Below are 16,692 nucleotides of genomic sequence, written 5' to 3'. Positions count from 1 at the left end.
ATGTATATGTATACATACATTTATCTATATGTGTTCTTGTGTGCATTCGGGTCTGCGTGTGTCATAATTTTTATTTGTACAGTAGAACCCCTATTATCCGTGGTAATGAAGGGGGTGGGCTGAACGGCTAATCGAAAAAATCGGATAATCTGTACCATAAAAGATTTTTATAAATTTAGTGAATAATGCTTACGAAGTTTCCTCTATGGTCTTGTATTGAACACGCTAGGTAGTGGATCAGAAATTCACAGATATAAGTCTGGTTGTTAACAACAGGATTTTAGGGGCAAGAAAATTTATTGTAACGGCTATCTGTGGAAAGATAGGAATAATGGAGGTCTCATATTGTAGATTTACATACTTTATATATGCCATCCTTGATTTTTATTAAATTGCACACGGCTGTGACTCCAATCTCGGTATTCTGAGATGTGCCACAGCTTCTCGTTTCCTGAAACCACTCAGTTATTTGCACTTTTAGCCTACTTAGCACAACACAATTTCTTTTGATACTCGTGGAAGACATTTTATATAGAAGTTATACAGTACGACAACTAGAACAGTAGACCATACTGTGTAAGAGTAAAGTCTTGTAATAGTCCTCTCTAGAAAAATAACTTGCTAATATAATGAACAGTAGCATACTACATATATTTCTGTAGGAAAAAAAGCGAGAGAAAGACAGTCGGATAATCCACCAATCGGTTAATAGGGTGACGGATAAACAGGGTTCTACTGTATTATCATTTTCGATTATTTTACATATTATATATTTCTTCTTCAGAGCATGAGGGCTGTCCTTTATATGAATGTAATTTGCTGAATATGCTTCTAATTTTAATGTATCCTTACTTTACCTTGTGGTAAACAGATGTGTGGAAGGAATAGAAAATATGCGTACATCTCCTGAAGCTATCGCAGGCTACAGTGGTGCTCTTGCAGCTGTTTTGGGTGGTGTTAGATTATCTCCTCTGGGTGTGCCACATACTAAGGGCAAGGTACTATTATTGATAAGTTAATGATCATAATTATTTTCTGTCTTTATCCATTTTCTCTACTGTCAAATATAATCTTTAATACTCTTGTATTTCGGAAGATTGATCACAAAAAAAAAAATGTGTTTATAGTGGAGCTTCGATTATCATAAGTAATACTAATATCACAAGTTATTTTCATTTTGTTGATAAATTCTCACTTCATATTTTAATACGACTGTTTCGCGAATATAATAATAACTAATTAATTAATTTTGTAAAAAATCACTTGCAAGGCATCATATTTCATTCGAATTCGTAAAGAATGAATTAAAATGTTTATTTACAAATACTAATAGAGCTAGTGCTAATTATTCTGTCATAAAGGTAAGGTGAGTTCCATGACACACCAAATCGGCCCAGATGGTGATGAGAGGTTAAGCTGCCACTTTTACAGACACTCGGCATTTAATAGCAGTAGAGATGTTAGCTCTACATGCCCACCACCTTTACTCCCAAGGAAATTCTCCTGGTACTTATTTCTGTTAGAGACTGAGTAATCCCTAGGACCATAGTGCGGCTGGAAGAATTAGTTCTAGATCAAAGGAAAAATCCATGACCCCATCAGGAATCGAACCCACGATCTTCCAGATTGCAGCATTATGCCTTAACCGTGATGCTACTGCATGGCCTCCTCTTACCTATTATAGAATATGAAAATATTTATTTTTATTATATAATGAACTTTAAGAAGTTGGAAATTTAATAAATGTATAATTATTCAAGCCACATTCTGTAAAGGTAAATTTATTGGGTATACTTGGTGCTGAGAAAATTGATATTGATTGATTATTTCTGATTTTATTGTTATTAAGGTTGTGATGTTCCTCATTGATTTCTAGAAACAACTGCGAAACATTTGCAAGACAAAAATGATGATACAAAATCGACAGTGTTGCAGTGATTGGTAGCTGTGATGTTGAAATTCAACAGACTTTTACAATCCATTAGTAAATTGGTGCATGAGCGAAATAATCACCCTAAATTTGTTCCAGAAAACTGCGATAGCTATTAAAACAATTTATACTTGTAACTTGAGTAATTCAAACCCATGTTATAGTGACATTTCGTTCCATAAATAAAACCTACTCACATAATTTTTTAGGTTATAATTTTTAATAAAATTATATATTACAAAAAAATATCATCCCTCGACACTATCACATTTACTTAGTTTAATATAAAATTATTATAGAGAAGCTTAATATGTAAAACTGAGTAAACGCCAAATGCTATGTTTCAGTGGGACATCATATTTTAGAATGAAATTAACAGTTGACACTCTTGTCGATGTCTATGTTACAAGGACAGTGAGCCTACAAAACAAGACACTGGAGCACGTGACTGGATGATCGAGATTGTGCAAATGTTAATATTTATTCAGATAAATGTTGTTGTTGTCTAGTGCCTTGCATTTGGCAATGAAGCCATTAGCAGTCGTGCTTTCCAATATTATTAGTGTAATCCATTTTAATCCAGATTAAATCTAAATTGAGCATTCCTAACACAAGAGAAAATTTACTTATAAGAGAAAATCCATTAGAATTATTGTAACGTATCTTCAGTTTGGAATTAACAGAGGAAATATGTAAATCAGACGCACCAAAAGAAATACAAAAACTTCTAACACTAGAAACGATCAATACTAGATACCCTACAGAAGAATGGCTACACATATATACTGATGGATCAACCACAGAAAACCTTACTGGAGCTGGAGTTACATGTACACATTTTTCCTTTTATCATTCTGTTGGCAGAGACACAACAAATTATGATGGTGAAATAGAGGTTATACACATTGCTCTCCGACAATTATTAAATCTTCCCTTAAATAAATATAACAAGACAGTAATTCTTTCAGATTCTAAAGCTGCAATTCAGGGAATATGTTCAAATGCTACAAAGAAGTCAACAAAAATAAGGAAATGCTACAAAATGTTGACACAACTCCAAAATGTTAATAAGATTGTCCGTCTCCAATGGATTCCAGCACACTGTGGAGTCATGGGGAATGAAACCGCAGACACACTTGCCAAGAAAGGCACAACAATAAAACAAAAATCTAAATTTAATTTCTCATATTCCTCAATAAAACGCATGATCACTACAAAATTTTCTCATTCATACCTACAAGAAATAGAATCAAATGTTATTCAGATAAATGTAGCAGTACATAATCTGACAAAATTGATGGTTATTAGAGTTTCGGTAATAAGAGAGTTTCTTGGTATTAAATAGCGAACGATAATTAGTAGAAATGATGACAGTCGAAGATCACGATAATCAAAGCTCTGCTAACTCTGTCGAAAAGTTTTACTAATCCATCATACAACAGTTTGTAAATATGCAAAATCGAATTAACAAATTAATATTATGTAAGTTGCATGAATTTTACGAGAGAATACAAACACGAAAGACATTAATTTTATTTTTCCTTATTCCCTCTCCAAAGGTGATATTCAATACAGCTGAAGAGCTCTTACGCAGTGCCAGTCAAAACAGTAGATTATCTTTAAACAGGACACAGGCCGGCTGGTTGTTAATTGGTGCTATTATGACATTAGGTGAGTTTAATAGAGATTAAAAGTAAGTCGAAGTTTGTAGTAACTTAAGTTTAACAAGAATGGATAATAATGTACGGTGGAAGAAACGTGAAACGAGATAGTTATTAAAAGTTCAGGATATTGTCACAGTATTTAACAACATTTGAGTCTTACAGAGAGTAACATTTGTTCAAGGTGTTCCTGTGGTACGTGGCTTATTACCTCGTATGTTACTATTATGGAGGAACTCTTTCCCACGTTCAAATAAAGAATTGGAATCTGAGAAGGCAAGAGGAGATGCATTTACGTGGCAGGTGAGTTTATTTCTTTTCCTTGAACTTAATAGTATTTATTTCTACTTCTGTAAGAAAACGCACAAATATCTAGAATACTTTTCAGTGACATATTACTTTTCACTTTATACTGTGTTTTGTTGCCAATGTAAAAGTGAAGACACAGAAAAGTAATTCCAAGTCCAAAGTGACTTCAGAGTACTTTTTTTTTTTTTCCTTCTGTATTCCGTTATACTGCCACTAAAGATTACTTTTTGATGAGCTACAGTATATTATTCTCATGAATTTGATGCAGACTTTGGAATTGATACTAGGTGTTTTTTTTTTTTTATTGGATTATTTTACGACGCTGTATCAACATCTAGGTTATTTAGCGTCTGGATGATATGAAGGTGATAATGCCGGTGAAATGAGTCCGGGGTCCAGCACCGAAAGTTACCCAGCATTTGCTCGTATTGGGTTGAGGGAAAACCCCGGAAAAAACCTCAACCAGGTAACTTGCCCCGACTGGGATTCGAACCCGGGCCACCTGGTTTCGCAGCCAGATGCGCTGACCGTTACTCCACAGGTGTAGACTGATACTAGGTGTTAAAGGATAAGTTTTGCTAATGAACACATACCCAGTTGGCACTCCAGTATGACGTTTCATGTCCTTAAGGTACGGTCACACATCGCTACTTTTGCTGCACAACTTTTGTACTGCAGCTGCAAAAGTTGCGTGTCGTGTTCACACGTAAGTCAAAAGTAGCGTGCTGCACGCTACTTTTCGTGCTGCGCAACCCGAGTGCAGCAAAAGTTGCAACCTTCAATATACATTTTGTGGTTATGTTCGCATTATTAATAAACTCATGCGAAAGCTTCCTTATCTATTATTTGCTTTTCTGTCCTAACTAGTATTCAGAAATTGGCATTATTTTTACTATAAAGCTTTTAAAAACGCCCATATACCTAAATGATAACCAACAGCGTATTCACGTAATCAATGTTGGCAACCCTCCTGTTTGAAACTATGCTACAGAAAATTAAAAAAGTGAATTATATCGTCAGCAAATATGCTCAGACTGTGTTGTGCATTTAATAACTGTTACAAATAATTTATTTTCATCACATCTAACATTAAAATATATCCAAACAATAAAAGTATCATTGGCACATTTGGGTGGCAACACTGGTCGCAACCGCAGCAAAAGTTTCAACAAAACCGATATCAAAAATGCTGCGGCTGCAACCCTGAGAACCCTGTTCACACGTCGCTACTTCTAAGCTGCGCGCAGCATGGAAAAGTAGCGGGCAGCAGGTTCGGCAGCCGCTACTTTTTGGGTTGCACCGTTGTTCACACATCGCAGTACGAGAGTTGCGCAGTTCTTTGTACTGCATCGCTGCAAAAGTAGTGACGTGTGACCGTACCTTTAGAAACGTTACTTCATGCCTAGCCATAAGATAATTCTCTTGCCTATCTTTATAGTGGAATGCAGGGAGTTAGGTTATAATTTTTATTAAGATCATATCTTTTTGTTTTCAATATGTGTTTTTATGGTATATTACACATTTCTACAGAAATGTTATAGACAGAATGTTCCAAAATTCGCGCGCACACACAACATTGTGTGAATCCAATGTCGAAACCAGCTTTGTGATTATCACATGGGATGTCAGACAGTTACGATTTTTCCCCTAAAATTTTTTCCTTGCATATAATACGCACCCTGGATTTTTAATCGAAAAATTATGGTAAAAAGTGCGTCTATTACACGAGTAAATACGGTATATTTGCCCACATTTTTATAGAAGGAGAAGTATAGGCAAGTAGCTTCTTCTCCGGCTCTTTCATTTTAATTTGTGAGAGAGCAGTCTGTGTAAATGTACAACCAATCTTTTCGTGGACATCTTCTGTTAATTTTTTCTTGTTACTTTTAATTTAAGTTGCATTCTGCAACCATATATTGTTGAGTAAGAATTTAATAATTACTGAAGAAATAGATTTAGATTTATCGGCTCAACTATTAAATATAAGATGATATTATCACCACTAACATCACCACCACCACCACCACCACCTTCACTTCATCTAACAATGTGAATTTTATTTTTGTCATTTAATGTAGGTCACCCTTGAAGGAAGAGCTGGAGCTCTTTCAGCAATGCACAGTTTTGTTCAGAACTGCCCCGAGTTGGTTACCGACGACATCATTAGAAGATTGCTCACTCCAGTAGAATCTGCTTTAGCTATGCTAACTAAGTAAGTCAGATTTATATTCAGGTTCATAAACCCTGTCTTTGAGCAGACACTGTGGTATAATAGTTAATTTACCTCATTTCCTCCTTGTAGCATATCTACAGTTCTGAAGACTTATGGTCAACACTTGAAGGCACCAGCTGCCATGGTGAGATTAAGACTGTATGAAACTTTATCACTTCTTCCCTCACATGCATTTGAAGGTAAGTGATATTTTGTGCTAAATATTACATCAATCTACATTTTATTTATTTATTTATTTATTTATTTATTTATTTATTTATTTATTTATTTATTTATTTATTTATTTTATTATTTATTTATTCATTTATTTATGTAATTATTTAGTTATTTATTTATTTGTAGTTATTTAATTATTTTTAATTATTCAATTATTTTTAGTTATTTAATTATTTTTTAGTTATTTATTTATTTTTTAGTTACCATATTTATTTATTTTTAGTTATTTATTTGGACCGTTTAGACCAGTGGTCGTCAGCACTCACTGAAATGTGCAAAGGGTAAGCGGAGCTGTCCCATGTGCCCCGTCGTGCAGCAGGGAGAGGTAGAGAGCATACCCATTAGCAGCTATGAACGCACCATGGTGCACTGTATTCTCCGCTGGTAAGAGACGCTAGCGCCAGGGTGCTCTGTGCTGACGACCGCTGGTTTAGACTTTTAATTTAATTTAAGTGATTACAGTGTTAAATGATTTTGAACTACTGACTAAATGCAGGATTTTTTTTAATCATCTTCGAATTTAGAGCCCCTTCAGGCGAGGCCACTTTTAGAAGTGTTGCCACTTGTGAATAATGGATTTAAGTGAAGGCCTTCAGACACAGCCACAGAATAAAGGTACGGTCACACATCGCTACTTTTGCAGCGCTGCAGTATAAAAAACTGCCCAACTCTCATACTACGATGTGTGAACAACAGTGAAACCCGAAAAGTAGCAGCTGCCGAACCTGCTGCCTGCTACTTTTTCATGCTGCACGCAGTTTAAAAGTAGCGACGTGTGAACAGGGTTCTCAGGGTTGCAGCCGCAGCATTATTGATATCGGTTTTGTTGAAACTTTTGCTGCGGTTGCAACCAGTGTTACCACCCAAATGTGCCAATGGTACTTTTATTGTTTGAATGTATTTTAATGTTAGATGTGATGAAAATAAATTATTTGTAACAGTTATTGAATGCACAACACAGTCTGAGCATAATTGCTGACGATATAATTCATTTTTAAAATTTTCCGTAGCGTAGTTTCAAACAGGAGGGTTGCCAACATTGATTACGTGAATATACTGTTGGTTATCATTTAAGTATATAGGCGTTTTTAAAAGCTTTATAGTAAAAATAATGTAAATTTCTGAATACTAGATACGACAGAAAAGCAAATAATAGATAAGGAAGCTTTCGCATGAGTTTCTTAATAATGCTAACATAACCACAAAATGTATATTGAGAAGTCAACACGGAGATGGAAACCTGGAGCATGACTGCGGCTGCAAAAGTAGCGCCTTGTGTGTGAACAGACTCGCAACCTCCAGTTGCAACTTTTGCTGCACTCGGGTTGCACAGCATGAAAAGTAGCATGCAGCGCTACTTTTGGCTTACGTGTGAACATGACACGCAACTTTTGCAGCTGCAGTACAAAAGTTGCGCAGCAAAAGTAGCGATGTGTGACCGTACCTTAACTAGCACTGCAGACAGTCTGAGTGGTTGGCTTCACTGCTGATGGCAGCCACTAGAAGTGGCACTTTTTGTCACAATACATGAAATTAAATTGTAGGTGTCAAACGGAACCACAGCCATGTCACCATTTTAGTGGCATGTGAGTGGCGCATCTGTGGCACTGCTAATGGACGACTGTTGGGTCATCAATTCCTTACACCGCCACAGCAGTATACAGCCAATTGTGCCACAATGTCTTTTTTTTTTTTTTTTTTTCCAATTTCATTGGTAACTCCTGCTAGAAGCTCTTGAAATGATTCCTTAAACAAATACGAAAGAAAAGAAAAACTTTTTATTGTCCTGATGTAAATCATCAAAGTATGGAATAGTCCTCGATTCTGTCTTTCAAAAACCAATCGATGGACCTAGACTCTTTATTTTTCCTCTATTCCTTCTCTGTATGAGCAAAATTTCCTTCTAGGTCCATGTTCACTGGAAGACTGAAAAATACTGTACAAAAATTTAGTGTATTAAGCAGCGCCACTAATGCGCATTTGCAACACCACTAACATCCCACTAAACTCCGCGTCAGACCAGCAAGTTACTACAGGCTTTGTGAGACAACATACCCTCACACCATAGCCACAGCCAAACAATCAGTAACAGTAATTGTCCAGGGGTGTGGGGGAGGGCAAGTACGGCAGAGCGTACGGACTCCTTGTGTATACTATCCATTCTAAAAATATGTTTTCTTTTACATCACGCACACAATTTAACTTTGGACTGCCCACCCTATTTTGGACTCATTACTGCTTACGTGGGGTATGTTGTTACCCCACGGCTTTTCTCTTCTCCCTCCCTCGACTACAAGTAATTGTAACTTTTGTCGTCGAATAGCACAAGCTATTATTATATTATTAGACAAAACTACAGAAAAAAATGAAGTCAGGGTTAATTAATAGAATTAAAGAATAAAATTAGTGTAACTCATCACAAATCTTATTGTTAGCACCAGTTTGTAGTAACATTTTGTGGCTAACACCGTATGTTTAGCAGCTTCAGTTACATTGAATAAAAAGGCAGTACGAAAGTACAAATACACGTTTAACATCATAATTCTTTCGTCGGAACCCAATATTCTTTTCCGGGTTCGCAATTTTTTAAGAATTCTGGCGACTTGTCCATTGTTTCAGTACGACAAGAAATAGCAAACTAAATTGAAGGCACTACACTGACTTATTCTTACACAGCGATTTGAAGATGAACTAAACTAACTAAAAACTATTCGTATACAAAAAGCACGCAATATTTACACAAACTACAACAGCGGAATCCACACTTGTGGAGTAACGGTTAGCGCATCTGGCCGCGAAACCAGGTGGCCCGGGTTCGAATCCTGGTCGGGGCAAGTTACCTGGTTGGGGTTTTTTTCCGGGGTTTTCCCTCAACCCAATACGAGCAAATGCTGGGTAACTTTCGGTGCTGGACCTCGGACTCATTTCACCAGTATTATCACCTTCATTTCATTCAGACGCTAAATAACCTAGATGTTGATACAGCATCGTAAAATAACCCAATAAAATAAAAACATCAGCGGATAGATTGGCAATCGACACTTTCAAACAGGATAGTAGTATGTTTGCACGAGCCCAGCGACAAGCGGTAACTGCCAATCAAGACCGGTGTTGGTTTAAAGCTTATAATTCTGTACCTGCTGATGAATTGCATTATACAAAGGCCCTTTAAATATTTCTTCCAAGAACTATTGTTAAATGATCAACATAGTTCCCTATTTCAAATGCACAGTAGCTTGCTGGTCTGGCATGGAGTGTAGTGGCACTGCTAAGTGGTCTTGTCTGAAGGTATGAAATTATAATTGCATAGTGTTTCTAAAAACGTGGCTTCTTTAATTGTTACCTCTGCTGTAATAAAGGAAATTTCCTTTGTGTCTAATTTGTAGGTTCATATACACATTTATTACGGATGCTTGTAGCTGAGTTCACTTTGACTGAAAATCCAGCAAACACAACAACATCACAACTGCGTACTGTATGCCACGCAGACGATTCGGTTATACTTGGTACATGGCTGCAGGAAACAGATCATCGTACAATAGAAGATCAGGTTTGTAATATATTGCACCAGTAATGCATCATGTTCCTCTTTTGTTCTTTTCATTATATTTAAATGTTTTATTTCTTAGCAGTATAATGTATTTGCATTTTCATGTGTTCTCTAACCTCTACTTTTCACTTAATTTTGCATGGTTGGTAGATAAGCTTATGTTTTATTCTTTTTTGGATGTGATTGTAAAGGAAGTGTCGATGTATTGCACATATCATATATAGTAATTTTCCTAGCAAGCCTGCAGCAAGCTTTCAAGAGTTTAGATTATATTAAAAATATGGTGACGATTATGTTATTTCTTATCTGAGCATGTAGGCAGTTTAGTATTTTGTAATGTAAAAAATTCGTGATCCGTTGCCCTTCTCTGGTCACTAATGTTTTCTGATTTAATATTGACATTATAGGCATAATATTCATGAAAAAAAAATCTTAAAGTTGTTTTTATTGTGTTATTCTAACTTAGTATTTTCTTCGTTTTATTACGGAAACTATAATACCCCATCATGTTCTTGTTATGTTTTATTTGATTTTTCCAACCACATTTTTAAATGTCCAGGCAACACCTCTCTTCTAAGATAGGTTGAAATAACTCATTTGTCTTGGCAAAACATTGTTTTTCTTTCCCTGTCGATACTAACTTCACCATCATAATTTATTCTATGTAATACACAAAATCGCAAAGAAGATCATTAGCTGAATCGTGAAATGGACTGCCATTTTGTGTTTTTGATTTCAAGTAAAGATGATTAATTATAGTCCCGTCGCTCTAATTTCCGGCAGCCAATCACGTTGCAGATCAGCTACATTTAAACGTGTGCGTCTTGTAATTCGCTGATGAAGACGTCATACATTTCCTAAGGCTCGATAAATACTTAATATAATCGCCCGCCATTTTGGCTCTTTCGTTGGCATTCACAGAAAGCACACGAGGACATTATTTGCCGTTCAATTATTTGCTGAATTACAGAGCGTTTGATTTATTATCATAGGAGCTACGACATGATAATATGTAACAGTTTGGCAAATAGATCCCTCGTCTGGTAGCTCGGCAACGAAAGAACAAAAATGGCGAACGATACTACCTACCTAGACTTTATAGAGCCTTGACTTCCTAAGACGTAAGCAAAGAGGAGGAGTCACGCCGGGAATAACAGCGTTGTGACTATAGTTTACTAAGAATTATCACCAGATATATCATTCCTAGATAAATTGACTTTTAGATATTGAATATGAGCAATATGTGATCAAATATGAGAAAAAATTACTGAACACAGACAGAGAAAAGGCATAACAAAAACCACTTTTTTCGACCTCAAGGATACTGAAAACTTGTTTTCCGCGAAAATTTCGAAATAGATCTTTTTGTAGCATCAAAGTTTCTTCTTTACTGTATGAAAACTTATGTTAAGTAATGTCTGATGTAGTAGTGATTTTGAAGATCATCATTAGTCTTGTAGTTATCATCACCATCTTCATCATGAAGTGTTTGTAAATATACATTTCATAATAATTTCAAGAGGAAAAATTGTTCTGGGGCCGTGTATCGAACCTGGGACCTTTGGCTCAGCACACCAATGCTATACCGACTCAACTACCCAGGAACTCTACCAGACCCGTGCTCGATATTATTCCCTTTATATCCACATACCCCAGCATTGAGTGTACATCAAGCTCTGTGTGACTTAAATTTCTGTTTTTTTTAACACGTATTATACAAATCTGGCTTTCAGGTATACTCCCTGTAAAGCTGACTTGAATAATTTCAAGGAAAAAATTGTGTCAATAATTGAGCTGGGTCTGGTAAAGTTCCTTAGTAGCTCGTAGATTGTTGGCATGCTCAGCCAAAGGTCCCACATTCAATACCCGGTCCCAGAACAATTTTCCCCTTGAAATTATTCAAGTCAGCTTTACAGGGAGCTATACCTGAAAGCCAGATTTGTATACATCATAATATTTATAAATGATTTCAAACCCAGGGAGATTCAAAGATTCTTTCTATTACTACTTCAAGAATGACTTCATAAGTTGATAATCAAAATCTCGCTGAAATTGGCTAAAAATGTATTGTAAATTATGATATTAAACAGTTGAATAATTCATAATGACCTTTAATACAAATATAATAGTACATTATGCAACGAGCCTATAATGATAGTAATTAAGACGCGAGGATGTTTATGAAACAAGCGCAAGCGAGTTTCATAATTTTCATATGAGCGTCTTAATTATCATTATAAGCAAGTTTCATACGACTTTTTATGCTCGACCATATTTCTAACTTGAAATTATTAATAAGTATTCATGTTATGGTTATGTGACTGGGGAGCGAACTGACCTTGTGCAATCTCGTAAATTGTGAGATGTGCGCAGATGCGAAAGTATTGATTTTTTCCGGGCAACGAATGTCGACGACCTTGATATAAATTCGAGAGTAAGATAAACGTTAAACTTGATATAACCTTGAAATTGAATTCGACATTGAAAAACGAGATGACAAATTGAATTTATTTGAATATTATTTATAATTAACTCTAATTATTATAGTAACAGAACAAACCTTCTGCGACAGTATTGGATTTCCAGCCTGCATGATGTTTTGCTAGTTGTCTTTCGATTGCATATCCGAGAATAATCGAAAACCTGAACTTTAATGAATAGGTGTACTTTAATGCATTAAAGGACTGCTATCAGGTGTATAATTACTACATTTCGGCATGGTCGAGCATAAAAAAATAAAATAATATTTTAAAAAATACTTATGTATGTGCTGCCACAGTTATCTAGTGGCTAGAGCGCTGAACTTATAATCTTGTGCACCCGGGTTCGATCCCCAGCATACCCTCGATTTATAACTTGTGTTGAGCAAGCCCATGGTCCAGGTAACACAGGTTTTCTCCAGGAACTCTTGTTCCCTGTGTCATCTCAACAAATCTCCATACTGGTAATCATCTTATCACGGGTGTAGCGTAGACCAGCCTCCTATGGCGCACCCTGGACAACAACTTTGTCGGTAAATTGGTCTACATAACTGGCTTCATTTGGGTGAATGGCGTAAGTCAACTACTCACCATTAGTAAAAAAAAAATGTATATACATTATATATTTATGTATCTCACAGACACCATTTCCAAATTAAATTCTTAGATGATCATATCATTCATCAAAATCTGCTGGTGCTTACAATTGTATATAGCTATGTCTAGGATATTATAGAATTTAAAGGAATATATTTTATATTTATTTGTTCAGAGATAAATGCTTGTGTGTTTAAAATTGTGTTGCTGATTATCTCCTGGGCTTAGTAGACTGGTTATTGAAAAATAAATAGCTTTATAGAGCCGACATTACTGTCAGCTATACAAGTAATTTCTTTTGATGATGGAATTAGTTTTAGAGCATGTACTCCCTCTTCATTTATTAGTTATCAAAACTTGTGTTCATGTGTACTGTATATGTAATAAGCTTAAACGAAAAGTCAGGCCAAATTGAAATGCTTTTCAGTTTATTTCGATTTTATGTAAAAATTTGTTGATTTAGATGATTGTTAAGATTACTAAAATTTGTGTAATAATGTGATGAAAGAGTAATGGAACAGAGAAAAATTCTCTCCGGCACCGGGATTTGAACCTGGGTTTTCAGCTCTATGTGCTGATGCTTTATCCACTAAGCCACACTGGATACCCATCCCGGTGTCGGACAGAATCGTCTCAGTTTAAGTTCCAACTCTTGGGTTCCCTCTAGTGGCCGCCCTCTGCACTACGTCACATGTGTGGACTTCAGTCCTTCGTTCATAGACATCTATGACATAGTACAGAGGGCGGCCACTAGAGGGAACCCAAGAGTTGGAACTTAAACTGAGATGATTCTGTCCGACACCGGATGGGTATCCGGTGTGGCTTAGTGGATAAAGCATCAGCACGTTTGAGCTGAAAACCCTGGTTCAAATCCCAGTGCCGGAGAGAATTTTTCTCCGTTCCATTACTCTTTCATCGTACGATGACGCAGAATATCTGCATGGAAATATCATATGTACTTCGGTACATTAAAATAATATATATTTTGTAATAATATTTTTATAGAATTCATTAAGTTGTGGAAAGAGATTCACTATAATCTTACATTATTAATTTGTGATTTGAGAACCAACACTTCGAGCAAGATATAAAAAAAAAGTAGTTGCTCACTACCAACTTTACATATTTTAGAGCAGACACACTGCATTTGAGGGGTTTCTGCACCAAACTCGATTTTCAAAGCTATGAAATTGGAGTGTAGTTAAAGATCACTTTATAGATTTCTGCACTAAATGATGCATATATCTATAAACAGAATGAATCTAAATTTAATTCCATTTTGCCTATTTTGGTCAATACGGGTTTCTGAAATAACAATTGAATACATTAAAATTTGTTTCTCTCGTCTATCATAAAATTATGCATTACCTGAAACTTTGTTCTGTTCGATTCTGTAGTCATGTGGTCTAATTATACAATAGAGAATGAGTGTTAGTTCGAGTCCTCATTGGGGAAGAAATTTTTTCATGTATGGCTTATGTATTGGATCAGTGCCCACTCAGCTTTTTGAAAAACTGGAGAACTACAGTGAGTAGCAAAATCTGGTTTTGTATGTCATCTGTAATGGCCGTGGTAGGTTTTATTATGTATACGACATGTTACCCTGATACTAGTTGAATGATCATTCAGTTCAGGTTTGCGTATGTGAGGCCAGCAGTTTACTGACCCTCCATGGGCTGTTGCACCACGGATTTAGTTGTTTACCCTTTGTTTCAATAAAGGAATAAAATCAGTATGGATTAATACATTTAAGTGACATTGGAACTGTGTTTTAAAATATTGTTGTATCTTAAATACTTCAGAATATACATAAAACTGCCTCCGTGGTCTGTTGGTCAGCATGATGGCTTGCAGATCCAGAGGTCCCGGGTTCGATTCCCGGACTCAGCTCCCGGTGAATTTTTCTTGAAGAAGAAAAATTACCTAGGTGTCTAGAGTCTGGAAATTTGTATGAATGTGAGTGTGCCGGGTTAATATTAATTAACCAATCATCAAAATGTAAAAAAAAAAATACATCAGGACTGTCGCTGGGCAGTAACCTGAACACACGTTTCAGCGTCACATTGTTGACAAGTAACTCCATCTGTTAGCACAATCATAAAGCATCTAATAGATGCTATAGAGTTACCAACAACGAAAAAAAAGAATATACATATATGAAACATGATGTGTTCAAGCTACAATATATATTTCTTGTTACAAATAGATAATCATTATTCACATATATAATACTATCTCTCCTGAATTAATTTTCGTGTAATTATTTTACTGTTGTGATGGTGGAAATTCTTAGAATTTAAAATTCAGAAACATTTTCGTTACCAGAGAAAATATTCATAACTTCCTACAATTGTAGCTTTAAAAATAAATCAGACACATTTATTGTAGTTTAATGTTGTATTTATTATAACTGCATATGTGTTATGCTTGTATTCTTGCACGTTTTTAGTGGCTTCACTTGTATCTCCTGTGTATGTTGGTGGTGGTCTCTATTATTATTAACAGGTGGACTTTCTTTTCATTGATCCATCTAGATGGAGCCTAACCGCAGGGCTGATGGAGATCATGTGAGTACATGGCAACTAATCTGCATCTCTTTGTCTTGGTTAGCTTTGCTAGTGTGGTTTGTTGGTAACAGCTTATTCTCATTGTCCCTCTTAACCTCAAATTCAGTTGTTGAATTGTTAAATAATGTGTAGATCTAGTACATTATTACAAATTTTTATGAAAGGATATATAAGGCAAACATTTATATGTAAAGAAGAATTATGAAAACGTTATTTTAACTTCTTCTTGAATTTTATTTGACTCTACATTTGTTAGGGTCATGAAATATATTAAACAACATTTGAAACATTACATTGGCAATAATTTTCATCTCGTCAAAAAATTGCTTAACTCTTGAGTTGTTCCACATCTTAAAGCTTCAATGCTAATTTAAGATCTATGGAATACAATAGATGAAAAAAAAAAAAAAAAAAAAAAAAAAAAAACTTGGAATTTGAATACTGATACTACAGGTATGCTGAAAAAGAGTAAAAGTGTAAAATGGAAAAAATAAAAGGAAGAGAATAGCAAAATGCAAGGTTAAAGGAATAACTGCATTAATTTAAAAACAGAATCTTTAGGTTGTAAGTAATCAAAAAATCAAGTGTAATTTTGGTATTTGAAAAACAGTTTAGCCCCCCCCCCCAAATTGTGTCTGAAGCTTTAAACCCATTTATGGTAGGTAAAACTATTGAGTATTGAGACGTATGAGTGGTAAGTTATCAACGTGAAGAACTAGATGGAAAAAATATTCCTTTTTCATTTCTTCGAAAACATAAAAAATTAAGTCATTAAATTTCTGTCACATTCTAAATGCCTTTTTACTCAGTTAATTTTATACGTTATTACACAAATGAAGTGTTTTTCGAAGGAATCACACAGGAATAGTTTTTCGGCTTGTTCTTCGTGTTGATATCTTACCACTCATACAACTCAATACCAATAATTTTACCAATAAATAGACTGGAGTCAAATTTCAGACACAATTTTTTTTTTTTTCGGCTAAACTGTTATTCAAATACCAAAATGACATTTGACGTTTTGGTTACTTATAATCTAAAGATTCTATTCTTAAAATTAATGCAATTATACCCCTTTCACTCTGTATATGGGCTTTTCCATCTCAAATCGACCGAAATATAGAGAAAATTGACCTTACAATTTCTAAA

General features: G+C 35.3%; 1 protein-coding gene across 4 annotated transcripts in view; it reads left to right on the top strand.

The window, feature by feature from the left end:
* LOC138702016 (HEAT repeat-containing protein 5B) overlaps positions 1-16,692 on the top strand; it is a 267,228-nt gene that overhangs the window by 176,535 nt on the left and 74,001 nt on the right. For 3 of the 4 annotated variants that reach the window (XM_069829495.1, XM_069829494.1, XM_069829492.1), the window contains exons 11-17: positions 872-998; positions 3,490-3,601; positions 3,776-3,894; positions 5,979-6,112; positions 6,203-6,312; positions 9,736-9,899; positions 15,511-15,543. In XM_069829495.1, coding sequence (XP_069685596.1) covers positions 872-998; positions 3,490-3,601; positions 3,776-3,894; positions 5,979-6,112; positions 6,203-6,312; positions 9,736-9,899; positions 15,511-15,543 — 799 coding nt within the window. The remainder of the gene's footprint in view (positions 1-871; positions 999-3,489; positions 3,602-3,775; positions 3,895-5,978; positions 6,113-6,202; positions 6,313-9,735; positions 9,900-15,510; positions 15,544-16,692) is intronic. The other variant, XM_069829493.1, reaches the window with a different exon arrangement.

The sequence above is a fragment of the Periplaneta americana genome, chromosome 6, assembly GCF_040183065.1.
Source record: "Periplaneta americana isolate PAMFEO1 chromosome 6, P.americana_PAMFEO1_priV1, whole genome shotgun sequence".
In the NCBI taxonomy this organism is placed as follows: Eukaryota; Metazoa; Arthropoda; class Insecta; order Blattodea; family Blattidae; genus Periplaneta; species Periplaneta americana.
The sequence above is the reverse complement of the archived record's forward strand: the minus strand, read 5'-3'. Positions and strand labels throughout refer to the sequence as shown.